The sequence below is a fragment of the Lepeophtheirus salmonis genome, chromosome 13 (assembly GCF_016086655.4).
Source record: "Lepeophtheirus salmonis chromosome 13, UVic_Lsal_1.4, whole genome shotgun sequence".
NCBI lineage: Eukaryota > Metazoa > Arthropoda > Copepoda > Siphonostomatoida > Caligidae > Lepeophtheirus > Lepeophtheirus salmonis.
This window is the reverse complement of record NC_052143.2, coordinates 15,623,441-15,647,903: the sequence shown is the minus strand read 5'-3', so window position 1 is coordinate 15,647,903 and position 24,463 is coordinate 15,623,441. Positions and strand designations below refer to the sequence as shown.

At 28.5% G+C, this 24,463-nt stretch overlaps 1 protein-coding gene across 1 annotated transcript in view; it reads left to right on the top strand.

The window, feature by feature from the left end:
• Positions 1 to 16,375: 16,375 nt before the first annotated feature.
• The window catches only part of LOC121128022 (putative receptor-type tyrosine-protein phosphatase mosPTP-1), a 124,131-nt gene continuing 116,043 nt past the window's right edge, over positions 16,376 to 24,463 (top strand). Inside the window, exon 1 of the mRNA XM_040723599.2 lies at positions 16,376 to 16,700. Within this exon, the coding sequence (XP_040579533.1) occupies positions 16,622 to 16,700 (79 nt within the window). The 5' untranslated portion in view covers positions 16,376 to 16,621. The remainder of the gene's footprint in view (positions 16,701 to 24,463) is intronic.

The following is a 24,463-nucleotide window of genomic DNA, read 5'->3' as shown; positions in this document are numbered from 1 at the left end:
TCTGTTGCACTCAACTTCGAAAAAGAAGTCTCCCGCCAACTTCTTTATGTAGCTAGGAGGCTCTGCACCGCATAAACGATTATTTCACATTGTCTGATGTTTAATATTTCTTTACACTTCTTAAATGTATCGCTTTCTGTAAACAGATTTAGAATAGGAGCAATTGCAAATTGAAAATCGGATCGAATTATTACGTTTTGTATGGTATGTCATGGTTAAGAAGAGCTTCCTCTGATTGTGGGATGGCAATTATTTCTGCTTGGAAGACCTATGCTTTGTTTATTTAATAATGCTGATGATTTATGAATTGATACATCACCTCAAGCCCAATCCACTCCTGTGTTGCCTTTGTCATCTTTGGATCTGTATGTATTTATAATTGTATGAGGTTGTTCAACTTGACGGTTGTACGATTGCCGGTGATATAGTCACTTTATTCAATTCAACTTGAGCAATTATTTTATTAAAAGTAAACGATACCCACGACGCCACGACGCCTTGGGAAATCACTGAGCTATCCCAGATGCCCCGGAGAAAATCCCTTGTTCTCCATCTAGACTTCCTTGTTTGTACATTTATGTACAGGTTGGGGGTAGTGGTCCCCAACACTGCCTCTATTCCTGTTACTGGTGTTGATCGGAGGGGTATGATTTTGAAACTGTAAATATCAGGTAAAATGTTAAAAATACTTTTATGAATATCAAACATTGAGAAAAATTAAAACCTTTTTTTACAATAATCTTAACAAAATGATTTCGGGGTTTTTGCAAGATAACATTCGTTATTATTATAGATTAAAATTTTATTTTTAATCAACATTTCTATTAAATAATTATTTTAAACAAATTTTTTATCAATGAAGTGCACATAAGTTTTCCTTGCATCATAAAAGTAATAGTTGCAATCTTATATTTTTGTAGCTATCGTTGTACCCTCTATATCGTAGCAAAAAAGACAAAAAAATTACATAATTATAAGCAAAAACAAACTTTTAAGCAAAACAGTAATTTAATTAAGTGAAACCTTGATTCTGACAAATCGTATTGTTTTTGTGTACATAGAACATTTAAAAAAAAAAATCCTATTATCGAGAATATATATTAATAAAACAAAATTTGTATGTATCTAGAATGAAAATAAGTCATTTTAGAAAATGGATACTTGATCTTAGAAGTATAACTCTAATTGTAAGCGTACATCACAATAATAATGAAAAAAAAAAAAACAGGAGGTGGGCTAACTCTACTATCTTCTAGTATCCCCAAGATATATCAGAAGATTTTTAGTGACATAACGAAAAATCCCCTCTTGGAATGGAGAGTTACTGTATCACGTACTCCTCTATACATGCTTCTGATGATGGCTACTATTTTATCAAATGGATCAGTCGAGAAAATCTCATTTTAATGGAGTGCTGTTCATCCTGTTTTATGGTATGGAACGCCAACGTATAAGACAAACCCTACCATAGATATATTTCATCAAAACGTAGCAAAGAAACATATTTTCAACAATACAGAGGATCCGAATTGCCTAGAAGGTATTGCTATAAATAAATCTATTTTGACTGTTGATGAACGTCCAAAATACCCTGATTCGGTATACGTGAAGGGTAAATTTTGTTTTTTGGGTTTTTAGGACTGCTAAGAACCACACATTCCTCCAATACCATGGTATTTGAAAATGTTATATTTGAGAAATTTAAAGAGGATTGTGACTGTGATATGTAAAAATTTTATAAAATTTTAGATCTCCCGAAATCTTGGGATAAAAAAATAGAGAAATCTTTTCTATATATTTATGACGAAAAAAAATTTACGTCGCAGTTTTAAATCTTGGCTAGTCTTTTTTTTTTTTTTTTTTTTTTTTAAATGCTCCATGTAAAGACTGTGGAAAAACTTTTAATTCCTCCATTCACGATTACGTAGATTGTCACAGTATTCCAATTCTAAAAATATTTATTTCCTTCAATATAAAGGGAATAGATGACCATGAATCAAAATTCACAAAAGTACTGGTTTTGTTTGGGCTTTTAAAACGAAAGGGATCTGCGGTAAATACGAAGGCTTTGGAATTAGCGCTATTAAATTCCAAAGCTCTTATTGCCAAAAAAATTAACAAATTATGAAACGTTAGCTGCTGAAGAGATAAGACCTGTTATCATAACAGATATTGCAAGGTATGCTTCCTTCTCTTTGATGGTTCCTGACACCTCTGGATATGGATGGAACTATGGAGGCAATGTTACAAGGTACTACCCCCCGATGTCTGCAAAATATTTAGACTCTTTAAAGTGGATTGTAAGATCTTACAAAGCTTTCAAAAGAAATAGTCTAACTATGGAGACTGTTTGCACTTTTAATGGTGGATTGCTTCTTATATTATTCTTATTTGCTGCTGTTTTGGTTTTAGTTTTAGGCTTGTATGTGTGTTTTAAATTATGTATGATGCAGGATTTTATTTATTTATTTTTTGATAATTAATATGTATAAAGTGTTTAGGTAGGTTTTTTTTTGGTTTTTTTTTTTTGGCAGGGATAATTTTAAACTAAAATGTTTATTTATGTGATCTTTTTACGTCATCCATCTTCCTTCATTTATTTCTTATGTAATTTATGCATAAAATAAAAAAAGCTAAAGTACTACCTGACTCATCATGTTATATTATTTATTTAACATCTCATGCAGTTATAATTATTATTTTAATATTCAGGATAGAACATCTAAGCAAAGATGAAAAAAGTACTTTAATAGAATAGGGCCTGGCTTTTCGTAGTTCCTACCTACATTCATGTTTTTTTTTAAATTTTCTAAAGCTGTTGTCATTATTATTTATTTTTGAGGAGATAACATCTATGTACTTTAAACTATAAAGTGTTTATACGAATGTGCTTGCTTATGAATGAAAGCAAGTAACGCTGAAGAGTTTTAAGTCTAAGTCCTTGTTGTACTAGGAGTAGAATTGAGGATTGAAATCAAAATAGTTCCTACCTTTATCAGTGGTAGATACGGAGTGGAGTCGTTGTTAATTTTTTTTTCTTATAGGTTCTCTGAGCTTCTTTAAGGTAACATAATTATAGCTTTGCTGCTATTTCTCCTGCTTAAATATCAGGGTGATCACGTAAATTTAAGAATTCGTATCTTAACAAAGCTCTCAATAATTTATTTTTATCGATGGTGTGTATGTTGTAAATAGAAAAATGAGACTTTAAAGAGTGAAGGACTGTTTTTGTTTTTAACACACCGCATATATTGTTAACATACTTAAATATTAATTTCAATGTTCTTAAAATTGATTGGTTGGATACTAATTAGTTCTTATAAATCAGTCAACAATCAACAACTAATATTGATTAATAATTTTATTGTTGGAAGAATCGGATAACTCCTGGGTCATTTCATGTCAAAATAACCTTCAAAAATGGTTTCCAACACTCTCAGAAATGAATAATTTTTGGGACACAAACTCAAATACATAAGTTAATAAAGTGTGCCAAATTTCAGTACATAATTCTTAGTCGTTCATAAGATATAGGTACTAGACCCTGTCCAATTTTGGGACATAAAATTTTCAGTGTCCACAAAATTTTTTATTACCAGACGCTACAGTTTCTTCCAAAATGATTTACTGGGTAGTCCACTGACATCTGAACTTTTACTAATTCAATAATTTATTAAGGTTGAGTGATTCAAAATATTTCATATTTGGATACATTAAAGCGTAAACAAATACATAGTTACAAAACAAAATAAAAATGAGCTAACAATAATTTCCATTGTCCCACTCAAAGCAGTTTTGTGTCTCCGGGACCAGAGTCTATGTTGTCAGCAAGTCCAAAAGGTTAGAGAGGAAAAAGGAATCTGTCAAAAAAACCATACTGAATCCTGAGGAGTATCCCCTCAAGCCCACGAGGGCCCATGCAAGAGATCTTGGGATTTCACACTAGATTGTCCAGAGAGCTAGCAAAAAAGTTCCTGGAGAGAGCCTGGATTGGTTGGAGAGGCCACTTTTGGCACCAGCAAAGAAAAAGAAACCCATTTCCTACGTTAAACTCTACTAAATAAATTTTTTCTGTTCTCTTGAACATTTTTTGCCTCCCTACAGCCCTGAGGCCAACACTTTGTCTACACATTTTGGGTGAATCTTGCAGAGAAGGACTGTAGTGTCTGTCATCCGAACACCGGGGCCCTCAAAGCACTATTATCCAGAACTGGGACGTCATGACAGAGGACTACATATGTCTTCCACTTCCGCCTGGAAGCCATCATTACCGCTAACGGGACTACATTAAGGATTAAGAGAGCTTTTAGATACACATCTATTCATAGTGATAATATTGTTGGTATTTTATCGTTATTTAAAAAATTATATCTTTTTGAAATTCAATGTGTTCTTTTAATGCACCCCTCGATGCCTTTTGAAATTTAGTACTTGACTATTCTAACGTGTGAGGCTCCCAAAAATAAAGACAAACGTTGAGTATTTAAATGTCTTGTCAGCTCAAATTATAGTAAAAAAATTGGGTTCACTGGTAATATTTAAATTAAAAATAATTGAAAAATTTTGCTGTAAAAAGTGACTACTACTAGTATATATATTTCATTAACAACTGAGAATTATGTGCTAAAATTTGGTAAACTTAAATAACTCATAAATTTAAGGTTGTCTCACAAAAATCATCCACCCCTGAGTGGGTCGGGTGACATGCCATGGTCGATTTGGGCATTTTTTTTTTGTTTCTTCAAGGAGGATAGGGCTAGATATACTAAGTGTAAGGACGTTTCCAATGTTTTAATTAGAACAATTATAACAAGGAGTAATTATTACGTTATAATAATCCGCTGTTTATTGTTTGGGCATCAATAATGAGTAAGAATGTAACCTTAGTCCGGATCCTATTACATTAAGGTCAAAACTTTGAGTAAAATGCTTATAAAATTTCAAACAAGCACCCAAAATTTAGTACAGTATTTACAACTAAATATCTCAACCGAACCGGATCCGAGAAAATGTGGATCCATCCTACCATCCTATTTACACCCATTGATCGAATAGGTTAAACACCTTTACACTTCTTGATTTTTTTAAATTCTTCTGTTTACAGAAAATTATGTACCTCAGCAAAATCAGACTAAAGAATCATTTGCTCTGCTAGACTTATGTATATCATTGATTTTAAACACTACTCTGGTGAGACATGACGTCTAATAATGAAGTCAATAATAATTAAATGTTTATTAATTGAAAATGTCACTAAAAAGAAGCCATCTCTAATAAATTCTAGCTCAAATAAATTTCTCTAAAATGACACTCCTTGAAATTAACCTCACTTAAATGACCGGGCACAATTAAAAAGTAACAGAAACACAAAATATATTTTACTCCTTACATAATTTGATATTATTTAAAAATAATATTTCGAAAAAGAATAAAAATAAAACTTTCCTTAATCTTAATCTTTCTTTTTTTCCAAGTTATTTTTGGCAATGAAAATTAAACTCAAATTTATAATAAATTACAAAAAAACTGAAGAGAGATTATTTTAGTAAATGAAAATGATGACAAAGTAGTTATAATTTTTTTTTTTTCATATCAAATTACTTTTTTAATTGTTATTTCATAAAATTCAAAAGCTTAAGACTATATAGTTCAGTTTATTTGATTCATTTGATAATTTATTCACTCTTTTATCTTATTCGAATGTTTGAATAACTTTTTTCGGTGATGGTAAATATTGAAGTAGTAATATGTATTCCTATTTTAAAGTATTTAAAGTTGATGTGCTAGAGCTTCTCTACCAAGCTCTACTTTTTTGAGCCTTTGGAGCAGCCAAGGGGATTACGTAAGTTTTTATGACAAATATATTTTTTTTACAAAATAAATATATAAGTTAAACAAGGCATTATCAAAATAAATAAACAATGCATATAATCTGACTTAATTTCTCAAGAGTAATCTGGAAAGTCTTGGCAATAAGATTGCCTGTAGATTCATAAGAAAAAGAGACAATTGTATAGATTTCAAGATGTATAATATTCCAGTTCATAAAAGAAGGCTTAAATGAGGATAATCTTCATTAAAAAAAGTTTTTTTAAAGACTAATTTGTGTTTATGAATAGATTACTCCAACTCAGAGAAAAGCTATACAGGGTCTACCACAGGATTTTACAATTTTATGGCACTTAATGTTCTTTCGAATTACAAAATCAAAACGGCAATAATTAATTACTCAAAGGTCGAGGACCCATCACTTATAGTTCAGAAAAGAATAAAAATTTAAAACCTTCACAACAATGTTAGGTTAATTTATCATTAAAATTATTTTGAAAAACCATTTCAAAGACTCCCACCAAAAAAGTTTTGCTAAATAATGGTAATATACTTATTGTTCTCAAATAAGACTTCTTCCCATGATTGTCAAAAGGTTCTACTGTAATAGAAATGGTAAAGAGTTTAATAAGAAGATAATATGACCAAAACATAATTCCATTCTGTGTGGTCTACAAAAGTATTTTTTGAGATATATCGAAATATATAGTACTATAACTTTAGACACTCTGTGTCCATGTTAACTAACATAATTTATTCCAGACTGGTAAACAACTTCATGATCATAGTGGTCATGTGTGTTTTAGAGAAAAAGAAAATGGTACAAACTAGAAGATGATCGTCTTTGCGTCAGTCCATTACTTGTTTGGATTAAATAATAATAAATGTGTGTTCAAAAAGGTAGATGCCTTTTTAAATTTAGCGGGCAAGGTATATTTGGTATGCTCGATTTTTTTATTATGTTATGTTACTATATTCGCAAAAAACATATATTTACTGTTTCAGTTATGTAATATGTTTAGTTTGTTTGGAAAAAGCATAACGGTTATTTTACGCTCTCTGCGATTTTTTGCTATTGAAAAATATTAATCAAAGAATTTAAACCAAATTTTGTTTTAAAAAAATTAAGTGATTCAAAACAATGTTGACAATAGCATAAAATAAAACTGTACTGAGTACAAAAAATGTTTACATGTGTTAGTAACTCTTCCAAGATGGTCGGGATGATGCCAATGACAAGCCTTACTCTGGGAACCAAGAGACGTCAACAATAGATAAAAATGTTGAAGCAGTGAAGAAAATTGTTTTGGAAACCCGTAGAATTACTATCGGAGAAGTTTTTGAGGATATTGACATATCAGTTGGCTCGTTCCATAATTTTTTTTGAACGTTTTGGGCATGAGACGAGTGTCAGCGAAGTTTTTTCCGAAACTGCGTAAAACAGCAAAAAAGTTTGTTACTTTTTAAACACAGTTCCTTTATATAATTATATAAATTTTTACCGACTTTCTCAAACAAAAATTGCGCTATTAACATATAATTTACATTTATTCTTGAACTACAATTAATTTTTTGTTTTAAAAAAAGACACAAAAAATGCATTATACAGTACAAAGTCCCTACATAACGCAATTTCAAACATTGTAGTTTTTGTATAAGGCGGTTCTTGGAAATATTCTATTATATAGTGCAATAAATTCACCTCATAACGCGTTTTTTTATATCATTATTATAAATTTTAAAAAAACTGTTTATTGATGCAAACAATAATTTTTGTAATTGTTGATGCGTTCGATCATACCATGCTATATATTCATTTTATAGAATATTAACTTTGTATAGGGTGGAGAAACGGTGTCTTGAAATAATTTGATTTGATACATACACATTTTTTTTTTTTTTTTTTGGTTATTACTTATCATAAAAGTTTAAAAAAAAATGCAGAATAAATATTGGTTCAGTTCTGATTATTGAAATTTTAAAGTATTGACATAAACAAATAACAAACATATTTAACAAAAATTTTCTTTGGCATACATCATCCTAAATAATTTATGATTAACTAAAGGTTTTAAATAGTCATAATTGAAAGCTTTAGAGAATGTTGAATGGCTCTCTTCAGGCTTTTAGGATTTGACCGGATGAGTACATATTTTTAACAAAACCATAAGGAAAATATATAAATATTGTAGTACTGTTAAATTAGGGAAGTTGGTCAAAGGTACACAACCTTTCATCTAGTCTCTCCAGGAAATTTTTTTCAACTTTCAAAAAATTCTTTTAAAAAAACCCGTTAGTTTTTAGGATGTATAAAATGCTACTTTTCACTTATGCCGACAAAGTTGAATGGAAGTTATATTTCCCTCAGTTTGTTAGGTCTATTTTTAAGCAAGATTACAAAATATGTTACTGACATATTTTGATAAAACTTCGTAGGAAGACTCTATATTTTAAAAGTAAGAAACAAAAAATTACAGTTTTTAAGTTGGTAATTTGATTCTTCTAAATCATTTACAATGATTGAAATTTTCTTAACTGGTTCATAGTATGTTTTACTTTCATTTTAAACATTTTTACCTTTTTTTAGATATTTTTTCGACAATGACTCTTAAAATTCGTTATTGTACACAATGCCAGATTATTTTCATAAGTCATTGACGGTCTACAAATCTCGGTTAGAAAAATTTCTTTAATATTCACAAAACTTATAATCATATTATGTACAAAAACTGATCTGCATTTTATTAACTAATACTAAGGTTGATGTGAACTATTTTTTGCCTTAAAAAGTTTCGAACAATTTTTACATTCTTCAAAGTACGTGTTGGCAGTCCTAATAGGAAAATCCCTATCGTTTTCTTTTTAAAAAATACATGTTATTAGCTTTTGAAGTACATTCACTTTGAAAACTATAATGATTGTCATCTTAACATCCAAACTGTAAGGTAAATACTTTTTGATGTTATCAATAAGGCATTTAAGTATATAGAAAAGCCAGATATAGATGAATCTAGAATTAACTATTTTGACCTACATCAATTTAAAAAATTTAAAAGGCAAGCATGTCAGGTCCTATTTCATGCTGTGGTGCTCATATGCCCTGGCATTAGAATTTATTTATTGTATTCTATCTGAAGGGAAAGGGACAAAGGTGTAACTGGTACTTTGGACAAGGCTGAGAATTATTTAACGAGATGCCACATCAATTGAAATTGTCACCTTGTTAAAATATGTATTGCTTAAGATAATTTAATTTTTTCGTTAGGCCTATGGGATAAAATATAAAATGAAGGTATTGGTCTAATTGAAACTATGGGCAATAACAGCCTTAAAGGACTGGATATATAGCGGAAAGGAAAAAATAAAGTTACATCCAAGGAGCTAGAATTGAAGTCAAATAAGGGAAGAGGTATGTTCTAAGATGAACTGATTGCATTCCTTAAACTACATGCCCATGGGGCCTATGGACGTGAGTTGATGTTGATTAAAAGTATTTATTAATCTTAATTAAGTTGAAAAATATAGACACATATTTTAATTTTAAATAATGTTTGGGGGGCAATGAGTGTTTAAATAAGTGCTATTTCGAAGGTATAATACAGGCATTTATTGTCCAAAATAAAATTAAAGGTAAAGGTCATAAAAAAGGGCAAAAAAAATTATCATTGCAAACTTTTAACAAATAATATGGAACAGAAATAAATGACAATTTTTAATTTTTAGGGAAAATAATTTTTGGAGGAGGTTTGCACTTTACTGAGTGCCCATGATAGTTATCGTTATTTTACCCTTAAAAATATTTTTTGGGTAATTTGTTTCATAGTGTGAGAGAACTATAATAATTTGAGTTTATTTGGTACTTCAAACCGTCAATTAAACTGTATAATAGAACGTAAAAAAACGTTTAAAGTATATGCATTAATAGAAATATTTTTGTTTCTGAAAATGAAATTATTAGAAATTAAATTTTTGTTTCTGAAAATGAAATTATTAGTAATTAAATTACATCATTCTTGAAATGATGTAAACAGTCATTATTGAAAGTTATCTGTCCTTAAAATTAATTAAACGTTTTATACATAGATTTTCTGTCTGAATGTAATAATAATTATAACAAATTAGATAAATAAAAAACTTTGTGCAAAGTTCCAACAAGAAAAAGCCAATTCCACTTTCTAGGAAATATTTTATACACCTCTTCTAATATCTGTAGGATCTATTAGTAATCATTCATAATTTTTATTTTAAACAGATTTTTTAGAATTTAATTAATGAAGTGAATTGTTTAAAAATAATAAATTCATTCATTTTGTAATTATAACATATTATGATATGATAATAATTTTGTCCTTATCATTTGAATAAATTATTTCCAAATACTATTGTAAGTATTTTTAATATACATGGTTTGATCTTTTTTTTAATTAAAAGTTAAAATACAGGACTACGCCAATTTCAATTCATGAAGGAACGAAATCAAAAATATGTATTACTAACTATTTGCAATAATATCTCCAACTAAAAGTTCCTTCATTGGATATGATCAATAAATTATAAAACCTGTCAAAATGGTTGTAACATTTTGAGAATAAACAAATCACAAGCTACTTTTTGTGTTGATTCCAGTATCATTCAATGATATGTATAAGCAGCTTATAAGAAATACATTTGTGTAAAATTCAATCAATTCACCGTAAAGGTGGGTTACTACATTCATATTGACTTAGGACGTATATGTACATGTATATACAATTTATTTTTATAAAAACTTTGTTTTTTATATTCTTCACACCTCAACAAATTGCCTAATAAACGATTTTGTGATTTAAAATGTATCTTGTTAGTGAGAGTGAAAATACAATAGTAATAAAAAAATTGAAAGTACGAAAAAATTAACTAAATTTTTTATTTTCCCCAAAAAAGAACATTTTAAACTTGAAAACCTCTTTATTTAGACAGAGAGAGCTGTTAAGGTTTGAAGATTAAATATGCAAAGTTCTATGAAATAAACTGTGTGTAGACATATGATAGATTTAGTAACCTACTTTTAGTAGTGATTGTTTAGCTATATGTAGTAAACGCCAATCATTTTCTTCGCTATTTTCTTGTTACTCTAAGATTATTATTTCTTTGAAACATTGTCACTCTATTTTACAAAAGTGAATTTTCTTTGTCGTTTAACATCATTTTTAAAGATTCAGTTTTGATATTTTCATTTTATTGTTCTCGGTTGAAATATTTTGGGATTATCAATTTAATTGACATATTTCTTTAATTTGAGAAATTGTTCTTGTTGGTAATATTTTCGTCAAACATCTTGACTGGCAGGATCAAAATAGATTCGGCTTAGATATATTTTATTGATCAAATACACTTTTGAAGTATTTACCATCTTTACTTATACATCATAGTTATACTAACCAAAAAAAATATATTTTCTAAATTTAAAGAAAAATATGATTTTTATCTAAATTTGGTAAACAGTTAATTTTATCAATAGAAATTTAGTTTTTTAAATAAAAAAAACTTTTTTGTCAAGTTGATCTATGCTATCACTGCTTCCACTCATGTCAAAAATGTTTTCAATTACTTGAAAATACTTTTTTCAGTATCTTACTTTAAAGAAAAGGACTATGTTTTTAATATAAAAAAATATATAACTCCAATCTATAAAATTTAATCCAGATTTGTTTCTTGAACTTATTATAGGATAAACTATTATTTTTTATAACTGGGTCAAAATGTACTTAGTGTAAAAACTACTATTTACACTTAAACATTTTTTCCGCAATCAAATAATACGAAATATAAAAAGTCTAAAAAATACCAAAAAAAAGATTTTTGTTCGTAGTTTGAAGTTAAGTAGGGGTTGCAGAACGACATAGCTCAATGGATAACATGCATTGAGAAATTATTACACTGAACTTAATTTACGTAGGTTTGCACTCTGTTCGTTCCTAGAAAATGAAATATAACATACGAAGATGGACTTCAAATATGATTTCTAGATCTGATGGATTAAATGTAATACTATAATGTTTCCTTATTCATTACAACTCCATCTGACTAATTAAAAGAACATAAAAAACGAGGGATTTTAAGAGTAATATTAGTATGATATTTGATAATTTTAGAAAAAATTTAAACCTCCCAAAATCTTTACTTAAAAAAATAGAGAGATCCTTATGTATATAATAATAACGACAAAAACTTACTAACCAGATTAAAATCTCGGCTGCCCTTATTTTTTATAATGCTGCGTGTACGGACTGTGGAAAAACTTTTAACTCCTCTATACACACTTTTGTGGATTTTCCACTTGTTCGAATTCTAACTCAATATATTGCTTTCAACGTAAAGAGACTGAATGACCCAGAATCAAAATTCATAATGGTGCTTATTTTGTTTGGGCTTTCGAAACAAAAAGAATTTCCTGAAATGGCGAAGGTGTAACTGTCATCAAAACTACGAATTATTAACTCTTAGCTTCTGTAGAGATAACAGTTGATATCATCTCAGCTTGTAAAAACTGTTGCCTTTTCCTAGAAAGTTCCTTACACCTCTAGATCTAATTGGTCAGATTGGCTGACTTTCTGCGGTACTTAAGCCATTCCTACAAAAATCATACTGAGACTTTAGGAGATCGATAGCTTTATTATATATTATGTCATTTATTGTACATAATTTTTAAAATAAATTACAAATATATATATATCATAAATTCAAAATTCTTATTTTATTCAATACTGTATAATAACAATGATTAGTAATATTTTATTGAAAGCTTAGGCCTACATTTAGATTTTTGATATGATAACCACTTTTTTGCATATAATAGTCAATATCTATACGACAAAGGATCAACAAAGAATTATATTCCTGTCCTTTTGACAACGGAGCATAAGTTTAGAATTACTTACTACTTCGTTTATTTCTCAAAAAGAACAAATTATGAACTACCCATGACATAACGAGTCAGATGAAGGAATCAACAGCTGATAACCAAATACATAGGGTATTTTTTGTTAGTGAGGTAACGACGTGATAGATCATTGTTAATCATGTAAACGTGGTGTTCGTTCCGCGTTTCCTTATGAATCTAATATGACTTTTGGAATTCTTGATTCCTTTAAAATATGATGGATTAGAAAAAAAAAGTATGTTTCATTATGAATATGTAAATATTTTCAAATAATATGAATAATCGAACTTAATTGATATATCTATCAAAACATGTACAGATAATTTACAATGTAACATGTTACAGAATGGTTTTCTCAAACACCCACATTGCTTATGAATCAGCGGCACCGGAATGGATTTTTATTCTCCGAGTGTGTGGAAGGAGAGGTTGAATATGGAAAAGTCATTTTTTCGTTTTTTCTTGGAGGGGTTGGGGGTCTTTTTGAAAATTATAACATAATATTTTTATTTTATAGATGGCAAATTTCAAAAAAAAATAAAAAAATGAAACACTAACTTTAAACGAATATCAATTATTTAAAACAAAAATAATATAATGTTCGAATTGGATATGCTAAATTTGAACAAATAAGATTCTTTTTAAAATGACAAATGGAAGAAAATTCAAAAAATTGGAATTTCATTTTTGTTTTGACAATTTAAATTTTTAAATTACAATAACAATTTTATATTTTGTAAAAGTAGGAGGGTGCAATGACCTGTTTGCTCCTGTGGTTTTGGCGCTACTGCTTCTTATTATTCTATAAGTTGTTATTTGGTTTATTTGTGTCCTCAACATTGATTAACAGAACTCGAACCCAATCCTGTTAAACTATGAACTTTTACTTACTACTTAAAAAAGAACAGTCCACTATTTGGAAAACTGAAGTATATAATTAAATTCTTTCTATTCGTATTGTTAGTTATATTCTTGTACTGAGTTGGTGCCGCAATATTTACTTATTTAAAAGGTGTCATCAACATATAGTAAGAAGGCAAAGTTTGTCTCTCTCTCTGTATGCATATATAGAACGATTCGCCGGGTGCACTCTATATGTTTATGATATACATATCATATTATTTTATGATGTTGTATAAATGAAATATTTCAGGTGTGTCTATATAGAATCAAAGGTCTATATAGGGTGCACTGTAAAATGTGATCTTTGATGTAAATCATATAAATATTTTGATCTAAGAAATAGCAATGTAGTTGTATTAATGAAATATCGGAGGCGTGTGCCCATAGCGTGGGACGTGTATACAGGGTGCACTGTATAAATTGCTCCCTGATGTAAATCATATAAATATATAGATATCAGAAATAATAACGGCGTCTGCCTGTATACCAAGAGCATTGTTTATGTTTTTTTTCTATTATTGGTCTCTTATGTAGATATGTTTTAATTCATTTGCATTTTCAGCATGTTTTAAGATATTATTAAAAATTAACAATAGTATGTTAACATCATTTTTTTATGTTCTTGTTAGTGAGCGCTATAAAGACTAAAGTACTCATCAGTCATCTGAACATTTTTTTTTCTCAAACTCTTATCATTATTTTTTTGAGGAGAGAACACATCTTATGAATTGATATAAGTTTTATTGTATTGTGTAGTTACGTGTGAGTGTGCTCATAAAAAAAAAGTGATACTGAGGATTTCTTGTTGAATTATTATTCAAGAAAAAATTAATTTCTTCATGACCTGAGGAGTATTTGCCCATTTTGTACTAAGCGAGAAAGACTACTGACACAAATATATTTTTCGTAAATTATTAGCATTGTTGAGCGTGTTAGTATTGCTGTTTTTGTCAACGACACCAATAATTTTTTTTTGTGTTACGTTTTTGAGAAGATAATTTCTAAGTATTGAGTAATTACGTAGGAATGTGCCTATGCAAAAAATAAATTAACATTTAGGATTTGTGGGAAATGTGGGCTCTTTATTAGTAAATCATCTATATATTTAAAGGAATCTGTCTGTTACACTGTTGTAAAATATTTATGTTTAGTTTTAAGAAGTCTATTTTTTTTTTTTTTCAAAAATGAGTCCATTGTACAAACTATTTCTATTTTTTTATTTTTTTTTATTTAAAAGAAAAATAAGTTTTGTCTTTTTAGTTAAAAAGTAGTGAAATACCAAAAACAATTATTGTACCATAACAATTTATTCCTGTTTTAAGAAATTTTTTATAGAGGTTTGGTACTAATAATCAACTAATTACTTAAAATTCGTTTCTTTATGTTTTCTTTTGATTTCTTTGATTCTTTTTTTTAATGTGAGGACTGAGCACATTGTTACTTTTATTGTAGCACACAATACATCCTCCAAAAAGAAACAAAAAAGTGGCCCAAAATCAGTGGGTAGTTAGGCAATTCTACCAACTGTGGAATTATTATTAGACAATTGCTGTAGTCTTACCTGAAGATACAATCAATATATTAATATCCCGTCTTGTCGTCAAATCAACGGATAAAAGGAATATAAAAGAGGTGACTCCGGACGAGGGATAGTTTAAATCATAGGGATACACTTAAATGCACGACTAAAATACTTAGGAGCTAAAATACAGGGAAGCAACCCGACCCACGGGTAAAGAGGGAGTGACTATATAAAAATTTATAAATTTGAAACCATAAAATATTAAAACTTACAAAAGGATAACTAATTTATAAAAGGATTGACAAGAAACTACAGTAATTGTTTAAAATTGTTAACAACTTAAGAAGAGCTAATTCTAATTCAACCAATCACTGTTCAAAACATTGAATGGGAGGGGAAAAACCAGTAACATTGACAGCTGACAACAAATTACATTATATACGTTGGTTTCAGTGAAATAACGCGGTGTGAGGCGTATATATATATAGCTATATTAATGCAATATTTCTGCATCCTTTTAAATAATACAGACAATCCCATCAAAAACTGATGGACACTAACTTGTTTCCAAAATTCACATAAAGTAATACCAATTTCATCAAAATTTATATCGAAAATTTAAAAGTAATGTTTTAACTATAAGAATACCAAATTATATCTTTTTGAAACCCAAACTCATATTTTTAATTAACTATTATTTTCCACGATATTTTATATTGATACAAGTGTTTTTGTTATTTTAATTAATTTTTACGAGTGCAAAATGGAGGGGGTGGTTATAAAAATGATACTCACTAAAGGAGATTTATTCATAAAAATAAGAGTAAATATATTTATTTCGATGAGTTTCATATGTAATTCATTTTACTTTATGTATGAATTCCCTCCAATAAACTTAAGTTCAATCAATCAAATATCAATTCTTTTAAAAATTCCCATATTCAATCGAAAAATAATTAATTTTTTTGTTAATTATTGAGCCCTGAAATAAAATCAATAGAAAACAAAATTTGCTTAAAAATAACATATTAAATAATGGAATTTATTTCTTCTATCATTTCAATACACGCGCTCACTTTTATGTACTGGAAAAAATATAATTTTATGAACTGAATATATACGAAAATACACGCCCGTGACATCTTTCTTTTTTCCCTCCCCCTTACTCCTTTTCTATAGAATCTGAAAAAATATATATTCTTCACAAATCAGTATGATATCATTCATCGAGCCGCGCGCCTAACCCTTTTTACATCTTCTCCTCAATTATTTTTTAATTTATAGTTCTATAAAACATTCTTAGCAATGGTAGTCCTACATTCTTGTTCTCCCAGTTTTTAATGAATATTAGACGCATTTCCTTAGTCTTTGCGAATAAATTATTTTTTTAATAAGAAAATATTGGGAAAAAAAAATTACAAAAAAAATATTAATTAAAATTCAATATGAATTTGTGTTACTTCTATGTGTTATTTTTCATCATACTCGGGAATTGGTCCATGCTCGTTTCAACATTTAAATACGGTAAGATACTCAAACAATTAACATAGTAAAGTATGGTTCCAATTGAATTATTTGTGGACATATTATATAAAACAAACAAAGTAATATGACAAATATAGTTTTGAAAAAAGATTAAAGAGATTTGTAATACATGGTTTAGTGGATCGAATAAAACAATAATTTGTTAATAAAAACGATAATAAGCGCGCTACTTTTTATAAATTCATTATTCACTCAATACTGTTTTTTTAGTCTTTTTGAAAAAAGGATCTTCGGCTTTTTCATTCCGTAATATTTACAAATGCTTGAAAATAAAATGCGACAAACTGTTTTTTTCAATTAAGATATCGATGAGTTGTCTTAACAGGACTTTAATTTATAAATAGCTAACTTATTCTCTTGTATTTATTATTCAACCCTGTGGATATATCATTTAGATTAATTGTTTACAAAATCGTCATATCTTAGACAATTGAAAAGAAAAAATACGTATTCTTATTCTTGTTTCAGAAGGGGAAAATTTTATTTTCCCTCCATGTCCCCTCTATAGTTTTCTCCCCTTACTACTCTTGATAAAGATTTTTATGTCTATCCGAGTCATTACAATCATAACTTCTTACGAGCAATCTTCTTCTTCTTTTTTTTTTTTTTTAAAGGGGCTTATAAGATTTGACAATTTTTCAATTATATATATACAGGGTGGACCCTAAATACTTTAAAAAATAACTTTCAAATAACTCAAAGAAATTCCGAGATCTCATTGTAAAAAAAAAATTCTAATATATTATCAATATCTTTTGCTTAAAAGATTTAATGGTTATTTTTCAAGTACAAGATAAAAGAAAGTAAAGAGATGCAAAAAACTTCTCAGTTTTTTAAAGACATTCAAGCCTTTTGAAATTGTTTCAATGATGCTAAATTTTTTTATATTGAAGCTCTATTCAATGCCACAAAAGCTTCAGATTTTGGTCAATAAAAGATCTTATTCACCCTTTATAATCTATTGGATGTAAAAAAAAACAAAAAAAAACAGAGTCAGTAATGGTATATGTGGCCAATAGCTGTTTTTGTATCTTACCTTTGTTTGTACAAAATTAACAGCATTGAGTACGTGTTTACCATATTTGAGAAAATTTTCCAGCGATATGGCAATTATCATTTCGGGTAAGAGATTTAAACCTTTCAACAGGATGGTACTATCTCTCACACGTCAAATAGGATACAAAAATGGTATGAGACTCATTTTTCTTGCTTTGGGAGCAACAACTGTTAGGTTTCATCCATTCTGACTTTAAGTCCGATGTTTTTAGAATCTAGTTCATTCTGGAAAACAGCGTCTCCAAGAAGCCCATCTTAATTAAAATGCACTGAAAGCTTCCCTAATTAGGGAATGTGACATTATTCCCATGGAAATTGGATGTGCCTAGTGTGATACCTAGCCTTACCTACTCAAGACTGTAGTTTCTGCAAAATGGAACCACTTTGAATCTATTTTTCCCAATTATTGATTTTATATTCCGTTTTATTTAAGCGAAATTTTATATTTTATATAACTTTTATTCATCAGTATTTAGGGTTCACCCTGTATGTATAAAATTATTTAACACAAATTCTACACAAAGAATAAAATCTCAATTTTTGTTCTTTACAAATTACATTTGTGAAACAAAAAAATTAACTGTTTCGTATATTTATTGATACAATCTAAATGGCATCTTCATATATATCCAGCCTAAAAAACTCTATAATGTACTTACAAAGTAGCTATATATTCATTAACCATAAATAATTAGAGAAAAAAATACAATTTAGTGCTACAAATGAAATGTACGATAAGCTAAAAAAGAGTGTTTTCTTTCAAATTATATAATTAATAATTATTCGTTATAAAATATTTTTAAATATATCTATATTTTATTAATTATTTCTACATATTTGATGGGATACACTGTATAAGTTTTCCAGTACATCATACTTTCTCTTTCTATCTCGAAATTGGAGACTGTGTAAACACAAAGTTGAAATTTAATTAGTGCAACAGTTTCGACGAAATAATAACTTGAAGAAGTAGTGAATTGGTATTTTATAGACTAATAGGGTGAGGAGAGGGACTCGTAGTCGATCCATGGACGCTGGGATGGGTTCAATATACGAGAAAAAGTCGTAGTGCCTTCCATCATGAGATGTGATATCCTCTGTACTCGAATCCGAGTCCCTCCTCCCTGATAATTCATAAGAAACAGCTCACACCTTCTCCTGATTATGAGGCCAACCATTTACTTATCCTCCAAAGGGATAATTCTCTAAATATCTCTATAGAGTGAAACTAGCTCTTCTCCTATTCCAATAACATATTCTTTGCTTTGCTTATTTTCTATATTTCATTTGGCCATAAATATAGTTTCCGTAAAAATTCAAATGGCGTCTTAGTTAATGAGATGTGATAACCTCCAGCCTCGAACCCGAGTACCTCCACAATAATAGTCCTTAAGAGACAAACTCACAACCTTCTAAATAATGAGGCCCTCTATTTTCTTAATTGATCCTAGTTATAAGAGTTCAAATATCTCGAAATATTCAAGATCCTTCTCCTTGCACTCATATACTATATTATTTGCTACATATTTGCTTTACAACACTTTTTGAATATAATTTTTTTATAATTAAAAAAAAAAAATCACGGAAAAGAAAGTGAAGACAAACTTAAATAGTGTACTTATTTTATGCCTTTAGCGAGTGCATCGATTTCCATGAAGAAACATTTAGAAAGAGACGAATTTACACACCTTAACTTCCGTACACGGTATTCCTGAAAGTAACTTTACAATAATGGTTCATGATAGATACAAGAAAAAGTCGTTGTGGCTCACATAATTAAATGTGATCTCTTTCAGCCTCATATCCCAGTCACTGGATCTACTTCGAGTAGAGACAAACTTACAATTTCCTCCACATGATGAGACTCTCCACCTCCTATCATGATCCTCCAATGTATTGATTATCGGAATATCCTGTAAAAGTGGATATCCCTCTTCTCCTTCTTCGATTCACTGTATTTCTCTTAGCAAAGTTAAAGAGAAAAGTATAACGTGTACGAAAACTTATACGGAGTACCATTTTTTTATTTATGTAAATATCCTATCGGTCTATTTTTTTATAGCAGTGAAACAAAAATTTATAGAAGGGAAAATATTTTTAATGAATATCTTGATTTGTTCAAAGTTTACAAGCAAATGAACAAAAATGGTATGCCCAATTCTTGTTCATATAAATGAATAGATCTAATGTTTATTATGGTGAAAAATTTCCAGACATTGATTTTGAATGATAATCAAGTATTATGAAATCAATTCAAAGAAGCACGTAGGCAATTATTTTTAATCTGTTGTACTGTACTTTTTGAGTGGTTATTAATTTAAGTATATGCATGCTTTCTTTCATTCCCAATGATACTACTGCATTCTCCTAATAATAGCATGGTACTTATTTTTGAGGTGGTCATTAACAACAAAATAAATTTACATTCTCAGTATGGAAAATTTGTAAATACAAATGGCTGAATTCATGCAAAAAGTACAACAAATACTGTTTTAAACACTTCCAAAGTTAAAATATTTGTACTGCATTCAAAGATTTGATATATTAAAAAAATATTAATTCTAATATTAAATTATCAGCCAGAAATAAAGTAGATATGAAAAATTTTCCTTTTGCATTGAAAATTAATTCATCATTGAGTCAATTTAACCTTCTATCTCAAAAATTTTTAATTATTTTCAAAAATTTTTATACAAAATATAGTTTTGTGGGAAGGATCTTTTTTTAAATTTTAGTATACATACAATATTTACATATATAAAATTAGTTTTATATTAATGTTCGTCTATTGTATGATGGAAGATAAATAAAACCCAATTGTATCAGCATATACGTCACTTTAACGTAAATAAAAGGAACCAGTGCATTTTCTTTTGCGCTTAAATTTACAGAAATATGTCACATTTTTGAAAAAGGAAATTTTAAGTGTGTTTGATATATATGCATAAAACTATTTATTGTATCAAGGGGCGTTCACAGGGAGTAGGATGGAGGGGTTTTAGCCCCCCTTCCAAATGTTTTTTTTTGTTTTTTTTGCTTTGCAATAGAAAATTTATATTTAAAATGTTTTTTTTTTCATTTTTATATTTAAATTTAATTTTTGAATTTTTTTTCCAATTTTTTTTAGTGAGCAGCTGTGAGTGTGTAATTTTTTCTTTCTTCAAAAAACACAATATTTGACACTTAATTTTTAAAATTTGTTTACAAAAAATTTAACTTTTTGAGAAGGGTTATGAATTTTTGAAATTTTTTTCCAAAAAAAAGAATATTTTTATTGTTTTTGGTTTAAAACTTTAATGTTTTAAATTTTTTCTTAAAATTTAATAATTAGTGAATGAATGTAAATTTTAGAGATTTTCTTCTAAAATATTTAGCATTTTTGGTGAATAACTATGAATTATGGATATTTTTTTTGCAACATATTGTAATATTTAAAAAAAAATCCAAAAATTTCTAATTTTGGAGTTTCTTTTCTAAAATAATTCTAAGTAGTTCCATTTTTACTTTTTGATGTAACTAATAGCTTGGGCCGGAATACTCAATCAATGAAGAGGAACGTCCTTCTCCCTTTATGACCCAATGTGCCAAATTTGGCATATTTGGAAAATTACTTATAAATCAAATAACTATGTATGTATCTGTTATAAACTGATCATACAGTTTTAGTATACGTTTGGAGCAACACTGACACTGTGTACTGTGCAAAAATACTGCGTGGTATTTCTGTTACATCGAAAAATCAATAGTTGTTCACGTGTTTTGATTGCTCCTTATGTGCTCTAACAATTTTTTGTTATGAATCCTATGAGCTATGTGCTCATGTAATTATTATTTTAAATATTATCAACAAATAAATACATATTATGACATTTTGCATTTTTATCCCCAATGTGATATATTTGGCAATATAATTATATATATTTGAGTGCTTGATGTACCAAATTTGGAAAATATCAACTAAATACGCGTTAATATCAAAAGGAGTAAGTTATACAGAATAAACTTTATATATGCGAGAAAAATTTAAAAATCTAATTCTAAGAAAATTTGGGTCATAGAGAGTTATAATGCTATGAATGAAAATTCATAACTTTACGGAGTGATATAGTTCCTTAGATGAAAAACTACAAATTTTGTCAACATACAGTAATGTATATTTATCTCCTTATAAATCGGAATCCTTGGGATAAAAAAATATTTAAACTTGAACGTCCTACTTTAGTACTGTAAATCATTACACCTTTTTATTGTAGTTTCATCTAATGGGATTCCAACAAATAACAAAACAGCTTAATTGTGACGAACACTTTGCTGTTTTCGTTACTGTCGTATATTACAAATAATTTATGAAAAGATGCATAATTACCATCGACTTTAATAGTATGCACGCTGATATTACAAGGGAAATGTATTTTATTATCCTCTTATATGAAGTCAAACTCTTTACTAAGAGCTGGTATGGTGGTTTGGCGTCTTTTTGTATCAATGGTCTTATTCACTGTCTCAACCTTTTTCTTTGGTCTTTAAGTGCTCTTTGAGATCCTTCAATTGGTCACTTAATATATAGTAGAACGATTACCTAATTAATTTTTGAAATTTATGTTGGTATTTGGATCTGGGCGTGAAGAACAATAATTTAAACTCATCCCTGATCCATTTTTTTAAATTATTTTTTATTTTATGATATAAATATAGATCAAATTTACTAGTGGTTAAAAGTTGATAGATTGAGAGTAAAAAATACCATTAAATGACCAATCGCTGAATCGAGAATCCAAAAAGTTAAAAAAACATTTTACCTGTGTCGGCTTGTATTAATCAAACTCCTCAAATATGGTATAAACGATTTTTGGCTATAAAATAAGTACTATAGGAAATGAATTGGGTAGATGTAATGATTTAATGTATACTTTCATCTATATGGTATGACGTGCAATTCGAATTAAATTAAAGTCACTTCTCTTTGAAATGTAACATGGATCATTACCTACGTATAATAAAACGGATATATATATATAATTGCTTCAAAATGCATTTGTTGCGGATCTTATTCCATAAAATCTGATGATTAATAATTTTGCATCTTATTCACACTTCACAAAGCTGTACATATTGCAAATAATGAACACATAAATCATAGAAAAAATATTATTATTATTTTTTGTGACACGGATGACTAAATGAAATAACATATTTACAACTTGTAAAAAATTTAAGGAATGCCGGAGATTCAATGCACGCTCATACCTATGACAAATAGGTTCAATAATTGATGAGGCTTTAGTCAGTATGAAAGGTAATAGAAAGCAAAGATTATGTCTGTATGTTTGATACCGGGTGCACTCTTTTGGCGAAACACAGGCACCTGAGTAGCTAACTTTTAAATATATATAGATTGTTTGAATCTACAACAGTTGAAAAAAAAGAGCAATCAATTGACGAATTAGCTGTCTCAATATTTGGAAGAGGTACGGAGCCGTTCTTAAAATCCCCCTCGGGAGCGAGAACACCACAATTGATCGAAATATGGGACTCAATGAGACGTTCGTTCGCAAAGTTAAGAGGGAATTTGAGGCCTCTAAAGGCAATTTTGAGGCAACAACAATGCAATATGAAGTCAAATTGCTCCAAAAAAAAAATTGACGACTTCATCTTGCAGGACTTTCGGTTCCAAACTTCCTCATATTAGTCTGATGGATTTATTTCTCTGGAGTACCATCAAACGATAACCCAATCAAACCCCCTGCAACACCAAAAACGGACTTACCAGTCAGATCAGGAAGGAATTCCCGGATTTGCCAAGGAATTAAGTGGCAAATACCTTATTTCGCTTTCAGCCTCGTATAGAGACTGTAATTGATGTTGGAGAGGATTTTATTAAATAAAATAAATAGAACCCATCAAGATTTCAGAAATTGATTTGATTTATTTAATTTCATCACTGGTTGGAGTTAAAGTTTTCTTGGAAAAAAAAATCATTTTAGAAGCACAAATAGCTTGTGCGCCATGAATAAGGTAGATTTTTTTTGTGCAAAAAATTAATAAAAATTAGCATTGCTAATAATTTGAATATACGTATACATAATAGGTACTCTAATATGGTTCTGTATATATTTTCATTTATTATTTGTCAATAAGTTTTATTTTATTCAATCAGAAATTCAATTGAATAATACATATAAACATTAAGTATACAGTGCATAATATTTTTAGATCCCTGAAAAAAATTTCAAATCCATAAATCATTGTGTATATACTAGTATATATTTACAAAATTGCTTGCAAATCAAACTACACACGAAATGTAAAATATATACAGACACAAATAATGTTATTATTAAATTTATTATTGTTTAAAGATGGAATTTATGACTGGAAACATTCCAAAATGCTTTGGAAAAAGATAGAAATCACTACTTTGTACATACTAGTATTTAAAATTTGCATAAATTCACATAGAGTAAAAAAATACATATATTTGCTATAAACAATTTCTTTGGAGTGAAATAAATCTAAAGGATATTTTGATTTGAGATTTTTGGCATGATATTAATTTCCATGTTTTCTAAAATAATTATAATCATTTATTTACATTTTCTTATAATGTATCTTTTGTACATAATATAATGAAATATTGAGAAGCACAAACATTTTGTAGATTTATATCTTAAGTCAAAACTAATATT